We start from the raw sequence: 17,359 nt of genomic DNA on the forward strand, positions 1-17,359 counted from the left end.
TTTTGTTTTTTGGGCCACACCTGGCGGCGCTCAATAGTTACTCCTGGCTTTATGCTCAGAAATCGCTCCTGACAGGCTCAGGGGACCATATGGGATGCTGGGATTCGAACCAATGTCAGTCCTGGATCGGCTGCTTGCAAGGCAAATGCCCTACCACTGTGCTATCTCTCTGGACCCAGTTACTTTTCTAAGGGGGGGAGGCACACCTTGCAGTACTCAAGGATTACTCCTGGTTCTGCACTCAGGAATTACTTCTGGCAGTGTTCAAGGAAATATATGGAATGCCAAGGATTGAACCTTTGTTGAATGTTAGCAAATCCTTACCTGCAAAACTATGATTTTGGCCCCACTCATTTTGAAGTGGAAAAAAGAAAGAAACCCTATTACAATGCTAACTTCTTTGATTTAAAAAGTTCCTTCCTCCTGCATAAAGTCTGCAGATTCTGCTACTTTCATCCCTCAGACCAGCTCAATTGAAATGCAGACTTTGATAGCTGGAGACTGGAGCCCCTTTGTGCCCTCAGGAACCTAGCAAGGAAGATCCAGCTGGGCTCCACCCTGAAGTCTAGCAGAGCTCCAGGCAGTGACCTATCTTTGAGAAAACAGAGCTTTTGTCTTGTACCTGTAACTGAGTCCTGTTGGCATATGCTCTGGGAAGTTGAGAGGTAAAGATTACCTCAATTGCTAATTATCCCAGATTCCAAGATTGGCCTAGATTCCTAGATTCCTACATTGGCCATTTGCACAAGCCTGTGAAAAGGGACCAAGAAGTCGAGGCAATCTTGGCTTTGAGCAAATTCTTTGTGATGCCAAACCATAGTTTTCCCATTCATAAAACAGGTTATGATGCTAACATATTCCTCCTAGATCATGTTGCATATAAGTCATTTGAAAACTCTGAAAACATTACATTGGCTTCTTTGTCAAGAATTACTGTAACTTGGGGACTGGAGAAATAGCATGGAGGTAAGTGGTTGTCTCGCATGCAGAAGGACGGTGGTTCGAATCCCGGCATCCTATATTGTTCCCCGAGCCTGCCAGGAGAGATTTCTGAGTGTTGAACCAGGAGTAACCCCTGAGCCCTGCCAGGTGTAACCCAATAAAAAATAAAAAAAAGAACTACCGTAACTTGGTAATAAGACCCCTCTTCTATGGCTGGAGTACTTTAGGATTTACATGTAGAATTAAGCAGTATTTGCCTTCAATACATTGGATTCATGGAGCTTAATTTTAACTCAGGTGCTTAGGATGAGAAGCCAAATTGTGTTGCCAACCCCACCAGAAATTTATGGTTCCATACACTAAAACATTCCTTCTGGCTCTGTTCAGTTGGAAGTGAAAGGAAGGGGCTGTCTATTAGGGTTCAGGGAGATTGCTATGTGTACCCACGACAGAGGGTCTGGAAAGGAGAACTAAAGGAAAGGACAAGAAGAGAGGGAGAGGGGCCGGAGAGATAGCATGGAGGTAAGGCATTTACCTTTCATGCAGAAGGTCATCGGTTCAAATCCCGGCATCCCACATGGTTCCCTGAGTCTGCCAGGAGTGATTTCTGAGCATAGAGCCAGGAGTAGCCCCTGAGCGCTGCCGGGTGTGACCCAAAAACAAAAACAAAAACAAAAAGAAGAGAGGGAGGAGAGGAAGAGGGAGAGAATGAGAGTGAGAGAGAGAAGGAGGAAGGGAGAGAGAGATGTCACAGAAACCATTAATGCAAAATGAAAAATAGAAAAGAATTACTAAAGAGTGGTGAGGAAAAACAGAAATGTGAACCGAGAAAAAAAAGTAGCATGCTGTGTACATGTGAAAGTGAATGAATGTGTGCAAGTGAACATATGAGTGAGCCTAAGTTAGCATGTATATGAGTGAATACATGGGTGAATGTATGTATTTGAGTGTGAGTATGTGTGTCATTCTTGTAATTTTTTTCCCTACAGATATGAGTTTCATGCATGTGAAAGGAACTGGCTCTTCATTTAAAATGTTTGATTTTAGAGCATTTGCCTTGCACGCAGCTGATCCAGGACAGAAGGTGGTTCAAAACCTGGCATCCCATATGGTCCCCCTGTACCTGCCAGGAGTGATTCCTGAGCACAAAGCCATGAGTAAACCCTGAGCGCTGCCGGGTATGGCCCAAAATACAATAAATAAATAAATAAAATGTTTAATTTTTAAATTAAAAATAGAGCAATATTACAGTGGACAGGATATAGACATAGTCAGGCTCAATTTTCAGCATCCCATATGATGCGTCCAGCACTGCCAGGAGCAATTCCTGAGTGCAGAGCCAGGAATAACCCCTGAACATTGCCAGCTGTGGCTCCCAAACAAACAAACAAACAAACAACAAAAGCAAAAAAGCATTTTATGGCATCCATGCTGGTGTAAAGCCAGAGGTGACTCTGGGTTCAGATGAGCAAACCACAAATTTGGTTTTTGAGAAAAGAGCTCTATCCCCTGCACTTTGCTCACCCTCACTGCTCTGGACTGAACTTCAAGACAGTACTGATAAAGGACTGAGGATGGAGGAACTTGTGAAAATTGTGAAAGCAATTTACAAAATGCCATCATTCTAGTACCAAAATGCTTGTCTAGGACTCCAGGGACCTGGCCTGCAGCTGCCGTCTCACCCCGAAAGAAGGCAGGGCTTCCACAGAGCCCCAGGAGGGTTGGGGAGGTTCAGTGTTGGGTGTTTTCAGCACCAGGAAGACCAGGTGACTTTGGAAGGACAGAGACGCTGCATTTTCCCATCCACTGACTGTTTTCCTTATTACTGGCGAATATGGCTTAAAAGTTCCCCTGCTTAAAAGTGTTTCTGAGGGGCTAGAGAGATAGCATGGAGGTAGTGTTTGCCTTGCATGCAGAAAGATGGTGGTTTGAATCCTGGCATCCCATATGGTCCCCCGAGCCTGCCAGGAGCGATTTCTGAGCGTAGAGCCAGGAGTGGCCCCTGAGCACTGCCGGGTGTGGCCCAAAAAACAAAACAAAAAAATTTTTTTTCTGAAAAGAGTTTATATTTCCCCTTTGCACGTCATGGAGTTTTGGTGAGTTTGCAGAGTTCGGTTGACAGGCATTCTATCTTAGCAACTTGAAAACTGTCTTCATATTCTTTTTTGCTAAAGAGACATGAGATGCCAGTGCAATTGTTCTATTGTATACTTTTAAGCTCGTCTCATTGTCTGTGGTGTTCTGCAATATCCTGATGATATTAGTTGTAAATTTATTTTGGGATCTCCTGATTTTGTTCTGTGTGTGGGTCTTTGTATGGTGTTGAGGATTCAACTCAGACTCCACACAGGCAAAGCAAATGCTCAGTACTAAACTATATACAAACATGTTTGTAATCATGGTGCTTAAATAAAGAAAATATAAACAATAAACTCTAGGCCCTACCAATGTAGGTTTCTTTTTACTTTTGTTTCATGTGCCTGTGGGTAGATTTTTGGAGAATTGTCAACAATTATCTTTTTAAAATGTTACTTTTTCCTCACTCTGTTCTCTTAACTATCAGATCTGGACAAAGTTGGCCATTGCAATCCTCTCTCTTCTCTCTTGCTTTTATAGTTTTTCCCAATAAAACCTTTTCTGATGATGCAAATGCTCTCTAATCTGTACCGTCCAACACAACAGCTGTTAGTCATATATGACAATGAGCACTTAGTGTTGTTCTAGCAACTTACAAGCTGAGGTTTAAATATTATTGACTTTTAATTGATTTGAATATGTATATATGGTCACAATGGCTAGTGGTTACTGCTGTAGGTCAGAAAGCCTTCTTTTCTCCTTTGTAGATTTTTTGTTGTTGTTGTTGTTTTTTGTTTTACCAATTTATCTCTCTGCATGCATTCTGTATAATTTCCTTAGATTCATTTCCCTTAGTTTAAGATTTCCTTTTAGCTATTTACTCAGGTAATTGAACTCAGGGCCTCCCCTATGCAAAGCAACCACAAGGATATTTATTTAGAAAATTTCTATTTGGTTCTTTTTCAAGCATTCCAGGTCTTTTCAGATAATCTCTGGCTATTTTCTCTTGCCTTGATTTACTCCAAGTTCTTTAAGTATTGCCCATGTTTTCAAATATTTAGTTGTTGTTCCTCCAGTGTTTGGTGCTGATAGTTCCCAGATCTAAAATGACCTTGGAGGTCTCAGTTTTCTGTTTGCTTTGTTGATTTATGCTGTACTGACGTTTGATTTTATGAAATCTCGAGTCTACATAGCAGACACTTTTTTCTCCAGACAGGATTCCTATTGCTTTGCAAGGGCACAGAAAAGATGAGGTTCTGGCTATCTGAGACCAGAGACAACTTCCCTGGCCCTTTGAGTGGACAGGGCCTCAGGTTCTGCACTATCACTTTTAAGCCCCCAAAGTTTATTCCCTACTAACAGCCCTTCTCTCAATGTGGGGTCCTCATTTCTATATCTGGTTGTCTCTTACTGCTCTTTTCTGGTAACACCTTACTTCCATTTAGGTTAGGATTGGGGAGATTTGGAGATATGTCTTCCTTTGGGAAAGGCTATTCATTAGAAAGTATGTTTGGGGGTCGGAGATATAGCACAGTGGTAGGGCATTTGCCTTGCACGCAGCCAACCCAGGACAGATATGGGTTTGATTCCCAGCATCCTGCATGGTTCCCTGAGCCTGCCAGGAGTGATTTCTGTGTAGAATGAGGAGAAATCTCTGAGCACTGCTAGGTGTGGCCCAAAAGCCAAAAACAAAAAAAAAAAGTATGTTTTATGTCAGATTAAAGAAGTTTCTGATTTTATTTTGATGTCATGAGGAAGCCTCTTCAGGAACTGCCTTCTTCCATTCTGCCCCAGCTGGGTGTGCCTCCTTGTTGTTTCTTCATCAGCTTCTTAGTCTGAAGGCATTTCAGGGGTGTGTCTGTGCAAACTCTCTGACACTGAGTGTCAGACCAGGGCTCTGGTCCACTCATCTCTTAATTGCACGACCTGGTTCATGGTCGTGTTCAATACCGTCTGTGATTCTAATTGTTGGCATTATAACATTTTACTGCAGAAATATCTCGGGAATTTTTTGAGGTGGGAAGGGGAGCACACCTGGCAGTGATCAGAGCTTACTCTTAAATCCGTGGTCAGGGATCACTCCTAGCAGTGCTCAGAGGATCATTTGGGATGCTAGAGATCATTTGGGTTTGGCTTCATGAAAGGAAGGTACTTTAATCTCTGGACTAACTCTCTGGCTCTTCATCACAGATTTTGTGCCAATTCTTTTTTCAAAAGTAAAAGGTGGTACGGTATCACTGGTTGGAGACTGGATGGTAGTGGAATGGGGACTCACACTGAATCAGGGTGGGTTGGGGAAGATGACACGAGGAGGGGTCTGAATCAGAATTAGAGACAAAGAGACAGCAAGATAAGCTAAATAGTCAAAATATAGATTTCCTGGGACCCAGGGCCTGCAGTACAGAGCTAATATTGACACTTTTGTCCACCATGAACTTAGGGACCCTGGTGTCTGTCTGTGTCAGTCTCCTTAGCATCCACACCTGGGTGGATGCCAGCATGCCATAAATAATAAACATAATATTATTTTGATACACATAATGACACATAATCACACTTTGTTGTTGGGGCTGGACTAGGATGAGGGCACAGAGAGAAGGCAGAGCATGGGCTTCGAGGATCAGAGCTGTGGGCTGGGATGCTATTGCAGAATGATGCCCAGAGCTGATGCAAATATGCCTAGCTCTCCAATCATGAGTAGGCAGAAACTTGGAGAAGCTTTGGTGCTACAATCCTTTGCATCACTGCATTCTTGTTCGGAGTCCAGATGATTCCTTTGGACCACCAGCCTCTGTGGATCCCACACCTTGTCTTCTTTACAGCTCTCCTGATACCTCCTGAGAGATGCAAAGGCTCTGGGAGCAGAGGCCTCGTGGGTTTGTGTCTACAAGTTGATGGGGGCAAAGCTAGGGCATTGCTGTAGTCTCAGAGCACCCTGTGTCCTGGTTTGCTAGCTCCAGTTTTCAGTCTCTCCTTTCTTTTAGTGACCCTTGAAATTTCCCCCCAGGGACTCAGTACAACCCCAGGTTCTTTCTGTGCCACTTTCCTGTAACATGCCATATGTACTATAACTTAATTGGATATTCCCAATTGGCCCAGTAGGTGCTGGCCTGATGTCATGTCTGACCTACCCACCTCCTACTTTTGCAAGAGGCATCTCAATTGCCTCATGTAGTAATTCTGAGCTTGTGCAGAATCCTTTACTGCACAGGTGCCAACCTGGGACCAGCTGACAAACTTATGAGCAGAATTAATATATTTCCTTGACATGAAGAGGGTTGACCTTGTGGGAAAATTCTTACAGCTAAAATACCACCAGGTAACACCCATGACAAAAAACTGAAAACAGTTTTTCATGTGTGTGTGTCTGTGTGTTTGTGTTAGGGGAAAGTTTGGGGCCGCATCTAACAATGCTCAGGTTTTACTCCTGATTCTGTTCTCAGGGATTGCTCTCTGCAGTGCTGGGGCCACTGTGTGATGCCTGGAACAGAACCTGAACTCCCTTAAAGTAACTCTTGTGCTCAACCCTTTGAATGATCTCTCTGGCCTGGCGTAGCTTCTCCAAGAGTACATCCTGCAGCACTGTGAAGTTGGCTATAGGAGGCTTGTCTGTAGTTTGGAAGCTGATAATAGGTTCAGCCAGAGCTGCACACCCAGCCAGGATCTTAGGACATTTGGGCCCATTTCCTCCCTAAATGACTGCTACAGTGATGACTCTGCTCTTTGTCTCCCTCCATACAGAATTCTTGAAATCAGAGAAGTGGGTTTCCTTTTAAGGCTCCTGATTTCCAGTTTCGCTATAGAACCGTGTAAGAGAAGATCTGTTGATCTGTTGTAGTGATGCTTGGATCAGGCAATAGTTTGGAACTTGGGCCTGGCTATGGTTGGGACACCAGGATTATACCTAGTAAAATTGGGGACAGGCATGAGGTGCTAGAAATCAAATTCAGAATCTTGTGCATGCAAGGTATGTGCTCCATCCTATCCAGCTCTCTGCCTGACCCTGGTCACCAATTCTCTCGCAATCTTCATCAAGGTAATGTGGGCTACAGCAGATTCTATAGCACTGATTCATACTTACAGTGATGCTGCTGCATACCTCCTCCACTGCAGCCAGTCACCTCCACATTGTGACAAGTGGACCCTGATTCTTACCCCAGTTCCATCACTCACTGTCTCCTTGGGATATTCATGTCACCTCTCTGAGTCTCAGTTACCTTGTCTATCAGACTGAGACTCTGATGTACATTCATGTGACTTTGGCAAGAGCTCCACTAAGTTAGTTATCATCTCTGCACTCAGATGACCTTGCTGCTGATGCTGCTGGCAGGCCTTACATATATGTCCTAGGGAAGCCACTGAGGCGATGCAGAGCTGCTGGGCTGGCAGGATGGGTATGGACAGATGTCTTGGCAGTGGGGTAGGCACCATTCCCACCACCATTAAACACTCACCACCATCTTAGGGTCTTGTAGCAAAGGTCTTGATGCTAAGTTATTCTCCCCTAGGACATGAGCAAAGTCAATCCTTCTGGCACAGATATTTTTCAGACACTCTGTAGGATCCATTGATTTCTTCTTGCTGTCGGCTTCTTCAGGGTCAAGGAGTGCTTAGTGAGAGAGAGTTCCACACCCCAACTGCTCTTGCCTTAGTCCTCTGTTCTCTGACTCTCAGCCTTCCTTGTGGGGCTCCTTCTGGAAGTTTCTCCATGGCATGTCTGATATACCAGGTACCTTCCTAAGTCCTGTTATTAATGAAATAGCCTCAACCCTCATTGGGGAGCTCCCTCAGTTTACATACAGACCTTCTCCCTGAAACTTTCCCATTTAGTGAGGTTGAGCAGAGCCTGGGAATCAGTCAAGTTTTTCAATCACTGATCTACATAGGGCTTCTCTTATTTCCTTTATCTTGACCACTCCTCCATTTTGCTTATTATTTGATTAAAAATATTTTTGTTTTGGGCCTCTCCTAGCTCTACATTCAGGAATCATTCCTAGAGGTGCTAGAGGACCATATGGTTTGCCCAAGATCAAACCTAGGACAGTTACGTGCAGGGCAAGTGTTGTACTATTACTGAAACCCTATAAATGGATTCTTACTCAGAGGTTTAATGTGGAATAAGTCAGAGCAGCCCTGCCTGCCAGTTCTTTCCCTGGTTAGTGCAACCAATAGGAAGAGAGCTCTGAAAGATACATTCCCCAAGGGTTCCATGGAATACAGTATGCAAACCCTTTCTTAGTACAGTTTCTCCCTCTCTTGGAGTAAAGCTTATTCTTGGCAAAGCTGAACTTCAACAAACTTGCAAAAGTTTACCTACTGAAGTTTTATAAGTTCTCTTGAACTGGCATTGCTTACTCGTCTTGGAGGTGTGGAATGGGCGCATGATGGTGGCTGGTTGGAGAGTGCATAGCAACAATAAAGTTACTGGCAACAGGGAGTCTCACTGTTTGATACAAGAACATCACCTGGTACTTTGGTTTGCCTGTCTAAAATGGGAATGAGAACTGTATTTATGCAAGGATCCTTTGGATGAATATTTACAAATAGTATCCCATACCCTTCTGGATACTGTCACCTGCCTCCTTATATAAATGGCTTGCCCTACAGATCTTTGGGGTTTTGTGTTTAAGAAGCCAGCCTGAGGAAGCCCAATTGCTTCTCTTGCTCACAATGTTCCTGTACAAGCCACAACAGAGTATGTCTCCACTTGAACTCCAAGCATTAACAACGTCTGGTGGTTCTGCTGGCAAACCCTCAAACTCTTCCAGTTTGAGTCAGAGGATTCCCTTACTAAGCAACACCCACACAGAACCTGGGCTCTGAGGACTGTACTTCTTTTTAGTTTGGGGGCCATACTCAGTAATGCTCAGGGCTTAATCTAGGCTATGCACTCAGGGATAACTCCTGGTGGGACTCAGAGGAACGTATGTGGAGCTGGGGACCAAATTTAGGCCAACTGTATTCTAGCCAAATGCCTTGCCCCTTGTACTATCACTCCAGTCCAGGATTGGAACTTCTCAGGGAAAGATGCCAAGTTTCTATAGCTGGATGTCCTGACTTCACCCCACCACACACACACACACACACACACACACCAGACACACACACACACACACACACACACACACACACACACACACACACACACACACACACATACACCAGAGACAAATCTTTGATAGGCATCTGTAGCCAGAAGATGTGTCAAATCACTTCAATATTTTTTCCTACCTCGGGTTGAGTTAAAATCTGTTCAGATGGGAAGGAACAGGACTTGGAATCTGTCCTTTTCAGGCTCTCACAACAGAGCTGTGAGGAAGGAGGGGTGAGGAATTCCTTTTCATGGACAGGCACCCTGAGAACCAGCAGTTAAACAACTTGTTTGAAATCATGCAGGGACAATACATGTGTAAAGTTATCTGGGTCTGCTTGGTTTCACAGGTGGCAGCCAGCATGATTTGTGTATGTAGACACTTGTAGATAGTGTCTCTTGTTTTGGATTAATTAACTTTCACTTAGTTGTAACCAGCTTAGAAGGACACCAGATTCCTCAAACCTGAGATATAGCAATGGAAACAAGCAGCCATTCAGCATTTTTAGGAACTCTTTTTTTTTTCCCCAAGTTTGTTTGTTTTGGGTCACACCCAGCAGCCGTTAAGGGCTACTCCTGGCTCTATGCTCAGAAATTGCCCCTGGCACACTCGGGACCATATGGGATGCTGGGCATTCGAACCACCATCCTTCTGCATGCAAGGCAAAGGTCTTAAAGCTGTGTTATCTCTCTGGCCTCAGGAACTCTTGATTCAGAAGCAGACATGATGATGGGGTGATTGTCAGCTCAACATTGAGTCCTGACTTTTGCATTAAGGACAGGACCAATGCTCCATTGTTCTCAGTTACATTAGTTTTTCTTATTTTTCTTTATCCTTTTCTTTGTTTTGGAAGGTGTGGGGGAAAAATGGAGTCTCACAAGTGCTGATCAAAGACTCAGGATCCTGTCCCTGTGATTTTGTGCCAAATAGGCCAGTGACTCAATGTGATGGTCTGATGATGAAGTGCTGCTTCGGTTCTGTGATGCTGGGACCACTATGACTACCCTGGTGATACTCAGATACCCCAGAATTGTGCTTATTGATGCTAAGGAGGCCATATGGTGCCTCAAACCCAGGTATGCATCATAACCACTGCACTATTTCTACAGGCATAATTCTTCCCTCAAGCTCAATCATCTTGGTATCCTTAGGGATTCACTTTGTTAAAGATGAAAGTGCTATAAAGCTCAGAATGACATGAGTGTATTTTTCACTAATTTCTCTTCCAGAACCTGTGTCTTTGTGCAACCAAGTCCTTTATGAACTGAATATGAATGATCCTTACTACCATTACCCACTTAGACCCCAGAGAGTTGGTAGATTGATATTTTTCAGATACTATACTTTATTATTTATTGTTTTATTTTAGTTTGGTTTTGTGGCCACATCCTGTGGTGCTCAGGGATTACTTCTGGTTTTGTATTCAGGGACCATTCCTGGTGGTGCTCAGGAAGCCATATGTGGTGCCAGGGATTGACTGGATTGGCTTAGATTGGCTTGGGTTGACCTTGGATTGTCTGTACGCAAGGAAAGCACCTGCCTTCTCATATTATCTCTATGACCCTGCTTTAATTTAATAATGAAAACATTTCTAACTTGCAGTTAAAAGCAGACTTTTAAGTTATTTGTAAATTCTGTGGAGCCACACCTCCAAAAAATCTGGCAGTGCTTGGGGGAATGACATGGTACTAGGGATTAGAGTGGGGGCTCCTGTACACAAAAGATGTACCCCAGGGCCAGACCAATAGCACAGCAGTAGGGCATTTGCCTTGTATGTGGCCAACCCAGGACAGACCCTGGTTTGATCCCTGGCATCCCATACAGTCTCTCAAGCCTGTCAGGAGCGATTTCTGAGCATAGAGCCAGGAGTAACTCCTATGCGCCTCCCTCCCCAAAACAAACAAACAAAAATGTATCCCAGTCCTTTGATATATATCTCCAATTATTATGCCAGAGGCAAGGCATTTTTTCATAACAGAAAATAAAAAATCAATGTTGTTGTAAGTAGACTTGGCTATATATATTTTCTCTTTATTTAATCACCAGAAAACTTTCACTGGAAAAGGAGAACTGTTGGGAAGTGGGAGTGTCATGGCAGGATGTGTTTAGGGTCTGCGCACATGAGCTGGGGTGTCTATGAAGTTCATGGGGTGAAACTAGGGGCTTTAGGAGTCTATACATAGGTTCTCCTTTATCATTGCAGAGATTGGGGCTTCTGCACAAATGGCATGCCAGCTGTCTGCCCAAACTCCATAGTTTTTGTTTTGTTTTTTGACTGTGGTGGTGGGCTCAGAGTCTGCTCTGTTCTCAGGAGTAGTTCCTGGCAATGCTCAGAGGCCCATGTGGAACACCCACCTGTGAATGTAAAGCATGTACCCTAGTTCTTTGTTCTTTTGTTTTGGGACAATACCCTGCTGTGTTCAGGGTTTATTCCTGACTTTGTGCTCAGGATCACTCCTTGTAGTGCTCAGGAATCATATATTGCTGAAGAGTGAACTCAGGTTGGCTCCTTGCAAGGCAACTTCTTTACCTGCTATATTATCTCTCTAGCAAAATGCGGGGTGCTTTTTTGTGAGGGGGCATACTTGGAAGTGCTCAGGATTATTCCTGACTCTCTGCTCAGGGACCACATACAGTGTCAGAGATCAAACCAGGATCTTCTGCAAGCAAGGCAAGCACCTTTAACCCTGTGCTATCTCTCTGGTTCATGTGCTCTAGTCCTTTGAGACCCGGGTCTCATGCATGAAATTTGCCACTGAACTACATCCCTGGCCTACAATAGATATTTAAAAATCCTTACTATCCAAGGGCTGAGGACCTCTGTGGTTACAGCCATTAACCTGAGTCCTGGTTTCCAGGATAAATAAAGTACACAGCAGCAGCACCACCTCATCCACCCCATCAAGACCTCAGGGTATAGTAAGTAGAGTAAAGAGGATTCAGGCAGGGCCCACAGAGGAAGTCCAGACAGAAATGAGAAACTTGGGGGCCAGAAAGATAGAAGAGAGTAAAGAGGGTAGGGTGCTTACCTTGTACACAGCCGACCTGGCTTCGATCCCTGGTATCCCATATGGTCCCTGAACACAAGAGTGATTCCTAAGTGCAGAGCCTGGAGTAATCCCTGACCAATGCTCGGTGTGGCCCAAAAACCATTAAAATAAAAAAAAAATAAGAATGAAAGAACTTATTTGAATGATCATGCTTTTCTGCTCTGCCCTACCTACCACTTCCCTGTGTGGAGGATTTCTTTCTGGGCCTATTAGTCCCCAAAGCGATGCTGTGCCAAGCTATGCCAAGACTAACTAACAGTAGGCAAGGATGTAGTGAGAGTCCATCCAGATTCAATTCCAGCACAGAAGAAGCCCACTTGCTTGGTCCCTGTAGGCCCAGTTACCCAGAACTTAGTGTATTCACTCTTGCACCAGAAGACCCACTGCCCAAGTGCTGGTCAGTGGACTAGAGTCAATTGCCATTCCATAGACCAGCCACTTTCCATCTTCTTCCATCTGTGGATGACAGAGGCTGTAAGCCAATGACCGAAAACCATTAACTCCCCATGGTGGGGTGGTTCAAGGTGCTGGCGTTGGGGCCAGGTTTCTAGATTTGATGATAGTTAATCAGCTCCTTGACCATGACCCACCTGCTTGTCTAATTCTCCTGCTTATAATCTAAGCTACTAAAGGGATTTATGGAGTTAATATACGTAACGTACATGGTATGGAACATGGCTTAAGGTAAGTACTTAATAAATGTTAGATATTACTTTTGTTATTATATTATTAGGCTACAGTTACTGGAGCCTGCCAGCAAGAATGGGAGAACACGGCAGAAGGGCTGATGAGTACAGTTCTAGAGGTTGTACATTGAACAATCCAAGGTGTTATTTGCAGGGGAGAACCCTTTGGGCCTATGCACTATACAACCAGTCCAGCAGTATTCTAAACCTGGATGCCCTACTCCAATTTCTGTCTTGGAGCCTTTGTAGGAAGTTCTTTTTTTGGTTTTTCAAGCCACACCCGTTTGATGCACAGGGGTTGCTCCTGGCTAAGCGCTCAGAAATTGCCCCTGGCTTGGGGGACCATATGGGACGCCGGGGGATCGAACTGCGGTCCTTCCTTGGCTAGCGCTTGCTTACCTCTAGCGCCACCTCGCCGGCCCAGGAAGTTCATTTAATAAGGAAGATAATGTGGCTTTTGAGGAGTGCTATAAAGTGAGGTGTGGCCTGACCTTGAAGCTTACAGGAGAGCTAGGATTTTGGCCAAATCACTCCCCTTTAGTTCATAGTTTCCCCTTTAGATCTAGTGTGGGAGGCTAGCTACATTGGGGCAGATGGGAAATAGGTCTGCTCCTGGCTGACAACTTTGACTGAGTGGTGGCAGTTGTCAGGCTTTTTTAATAATGAAGTATTCTGATGCCATTTGGGGCTCAGTAGGAGAAGCTCGGTAATTGATTGGTTGATACCTGCTGAGGCCAGGAAAGGCAGGTAGAGGGGGATGTGCTTGGACCACTTGCCTTGTTAGTCCAGTGGTCCTAATTCTGACTGCATCTGAGCCTCAGCAGGAAAGATTTTCTAATAACATTTGGAGTTAGGGGCCTGGGCAAAAAAAAAATTTTTTTTTTAGTTGTTGATTTCAATGAGTAAATTCTCCATTGATAAGTTCTTGGCCCTGGGTCCCAACCTGGGTCTTCACTGTCTCAACATGCATGGTCTTCCTTTCACACACATCTGGTTTCTACTCAGCCAAAGGGAGAAGAAATTTACTGTTAGGAGAGGATTTTTTTTTAAAACAGGGAGGTGGAGCTTGAGGTTGATACTCCAATCAGTGATTAGGGTATCTGAGCCACACTGTGGGAGGCTGGGAAAAGTCTGGCTCCTTAGGATAGTCCTGGGGCTCCCTCCATTTCTCTCTTAAACTCTCCGGCCCCAGAGAGGGTGTGCTGTTGGGACAATGCAGAGGCCTCCTGAGGTCTGCAGGAAGATACAGGTCCCAGACTCGAGGGAGCCCCTGGGCCTTTGAAAGGAGCAAGAAGAGTTGGGGGACGGGAGCAGATGAAAGCTGACAGATGGGGACTGAGCTGGACCAGGGGCATCAGAACACAGGCAGCCCTGTGGCCCACAGTGCCTCCAAATTTTAGTCAAGGTGGCCAAGGGGAGAGGTCTGGGAGGCCACCTCAGCCTCAGGCCTTCTATGGACCCCAAATCCAGCAGCTTTCCTCGGTCCCTCCCAGCACCCTCTGCGGACCCAGCCCTGGAATTCCAGAACAGGTCATTGGGACTTGGGCTTCCCAGCAGAGCGCAGCCTCCCACCGGAGCCAGATAGAAACGATCAAATAACATAGGATTCGATAATATTTTAAAATAAGCTTTATTTAGATTTTTTTTAATATTTTATATTTGCATCCATGCCTTCAAGAAACCTTTCCCACGGGAAAGGTCATTTTCATCTAATGTTACCCATAACTCATTCGCTATTTGACGTAGTTCTCTTAAATAAATCATCCTTAGTAACTCTTAGAATTATCTCCTAATTTACAAAAACTGAAATGAAAAGGAACTACTAAATCATTACCAGGAGTGGTTGCAATCTCGTTTTGTTTCATAAGTAAAGGGAAAAACATAAAAAAAAAATCAACCAGAAATTTGTTTGAACAGGGAGTGGGGCAAGGGGCGGGGAGAAAGTATTTTCTAGAAATCTCTTTCTGCAGAGAGATGCCAGCTCAGGCCTCTCCCCCTCACTGCCAGGCATGGTTAGACAGAACAGCCAAGGGGAGGTTAGAAAGACCCAGGTGAGGCATCTCCATCAGCTTTCCAATCCCACCCCACCAAAACTCCAGCAGATGGGAGGGCAAAGGGAGGCTTGCCTGGGAGGTTTTCAGATTTGTTTTGAGACTTTGGACCAAAGATCCTCCCCATTCTGATGGAGAGGCACCAGCATTTAAATTGTCTTCCTGCTTCTTTTTAAAAGCTGAAAACGTCACCATTAGATCATTTCTGTTGTTTAGAGATTTTGTGAATTGAGCTGTGTTAGTAATTAAGGTGGAGTAGGAGGGGGAATCACAGATCAAAAGAAAAGGTTTAGGCCTGTGGGAGGGCCAGGCTGAACAGCGGTCAGTTTCTCCATCACCTGGTGGCCTTACATGGGACATCACTGCACACTGTTTCTTCACTGGGGGAGCCTCCTTAGGTTTAACACTGCTCCCCACGTGGGTGCAAGCTCCTGCCAGCCCTTCTCTCCCAGAGGGGAGTTGAGCAGGCTGGGACCAGCTGGCCAGACCCAAGGGATACCAAGTTAGCTAAACGGGTAGGAGCTGGACCTGACCTCAATGGTTCTCCCCTGGGTCGGGCCAGCTCCCAGAGTAACACCTGCTGGCCCAAATGCAGAATAGAGCAAGGATGAGAGAAGACAGCTGAAGGAGAAAGTTGGAGTTCTCTAGGTGAGGCCCTCAGGAACTCAGGACACCAGGCATCCTCTGCCCACAAGGGGAGCTGTCTCACTCTGCACTCAACCTCTCTCAAAAGACTGACCCCCAGAGCAAAGACCTTTCCAGCAGGAGCTGAGTGTGCAAGGTCGGTGCTGCAGGGCTAGCAGATGGTGAGAAGGGCCTAGGATGCTCAGGGTGAAGAGGAAGGAGGAAACAGCGTTAGCAGGCAGGGAAGAGTAGCAAAGGGCAGGAGTGGGGAAGAACAGAAAGAAGCAAGCTTTGAACTCCAACGATCCCTGGGTTCGGGGCATCCTAGATTCGACCTTGTGCAGTTTGGCAGTAGCATGAGCAGAGAAAAGACAAATCAACAGAAATCCCGCCTCCCACCCCACCCACCCTTGGAAAAATAGACATTCCGATATTTATGTAATAATTTAGATAGACTATGTTTTCTGCATCTGTGCAAATAAATTAAATGAAACAATTTTTTCCCCATAAAGAAATAAAGAAAGGGCAATGCAATTTTAAAAACTGGCAGGCCATGAAAAAGAGCCCGATCATCTGACCTTGGACAAAGCCAGCTCAGAGCAGGCGAGCGAGTGTGGAGAGAGGCCGTGCCTGACGACAGTGGCATTTTGGTGGTTAAAGTGACTTGGGCACGCCCTGAGAACAGGGTCTGGTCCCACATGTTCACACAGTGGGGACAAAAAAGGGGACACATGGGAAACAGACCACATCCTCAGGGGACACAGGCTCCAGAAGTAGCAATTGTGGACAAGGGACATTTCCACGCACGGAAGTGCACAAGAGTTTGGTTATTTACAGATACACAGCAGTCCTTCAAGTTTTCAAGTTTCATAAAAAGGAGAGGGGAGGAGGAGGAAAACAAAACAAAACAACAATTAAAAAGTAAAACAGCCCAACAAACCGAACAAGAAAAGAAAAACGAACATCGAACGAAACAAAAAAATAAAAAAACAAACTCAGGTTAACAACACAACTGTATCGCTCCAAAGAAAACAAGAGTTGACAGTCACACACGTTTGTAGTATATACATCAATTACAGAGGTGGCGACGGAGGGGAAAGGGGTCACACGTGACTTGGCGCTCCGTTGTGGGGGTCACCCACGGCCCCCAGCCCCCCCCCCCGTACGCACACGCATCGCCTTGCACACCCCACACGCACCCCTAAGCTCGCACGCACATCCCACTCGCACAGACACGCCTGCAGAGCCGCAGGCGAAGGGAAGCGGGTATCACCAGTCCGCGTCCTCCTCTATGTAATAATCGGGAGAGGTACCATCAAACAGGCCAGGGTCGAGGGACTTCCGCTGCTTCCCTCTGGCGAAGACGCGCGAGATGGAGCCGAATCCCATCTTCTCTTTCTTCTTTTTCCGTTTTTGGTCTTCAAGATCCTCTAGTGACTGCGGAGTCAGGACCAGGGGGTACAGGGAGAAAAACAAAGCCAAGCTGAGCAGGGATGAGGCAGGAGGCAGGCAGGGACAACTAGGGGCGAAGTGGCCAGGGAATGAGGGTAGGGTGGCAAGGTGGAAGGCATTAGAGCAACAGCTTTCAGGGAAAACATCCTCCAACTATCACAAGGATATAGTAAAGGGAGGATGGCTACTCATAGAGTAGGGACAGGCTCACAGAAACTTGCTAAGTTTTTTGTTTTGTTTTGTTTTGGGGCCATACCCAGCAGCACTTGGGATGCCTGGCTCTGCACTTAGAAATCAGTCCTGCCAGGCTCAGGGGAGCATGGAATGCCAGGACTTCAACTAGGGTCCTTCCTGGGTTGGCCGCATGCAAGGCAAACACCCTACCA

The 17,359-nt window shown here is 45.4% G+C and overlaps 1 protein-coding gene across 5 annotated transcripts in view; it reads right to left on the reverse strand.

Annotated features, from left to right (window-relative positions):
* Positions 1-17,359, reverse strand: part of KAZN (kazrin, periplakin interacting protein) — a 1,232,668-nt gene that overhangs the window by 25,429 nt on the left and 1,189,880 nt on the right. For 2 of the 5 annotated variants that reach the window (XM_049771973.1, XM_049771974.1), the window contains one exon: positions 16,835-16,958. In XM_049771973.1, the coding sequence (XP_049627930.1) occupies positions 16,835-16,958 (124 nt within the window). Of the gene's footprint in view, positions 1-14,457; positions 16,959-17,359 lie in introns of those variants that run through there. The other 3 variants (XM_049771975.1, XM_049771977.1, XM_049771976.1) reach the window with 2 other exon arrangements.

Source organism: Suncus etruscus, chromosome 4, assembly GCF_024139225.1.
Source record: "Suncus etruscus isolate mSunEtr1 chromosome 4, mSunEtr1.pri.cur, whole genome shotgun sequence".
Taxonomy (NCBI): Eukaryota; Metazoa; Chordata; class Mammalia; order Eulipotyphla; family Soricidae; genus Suncus; species Suncus etruscus.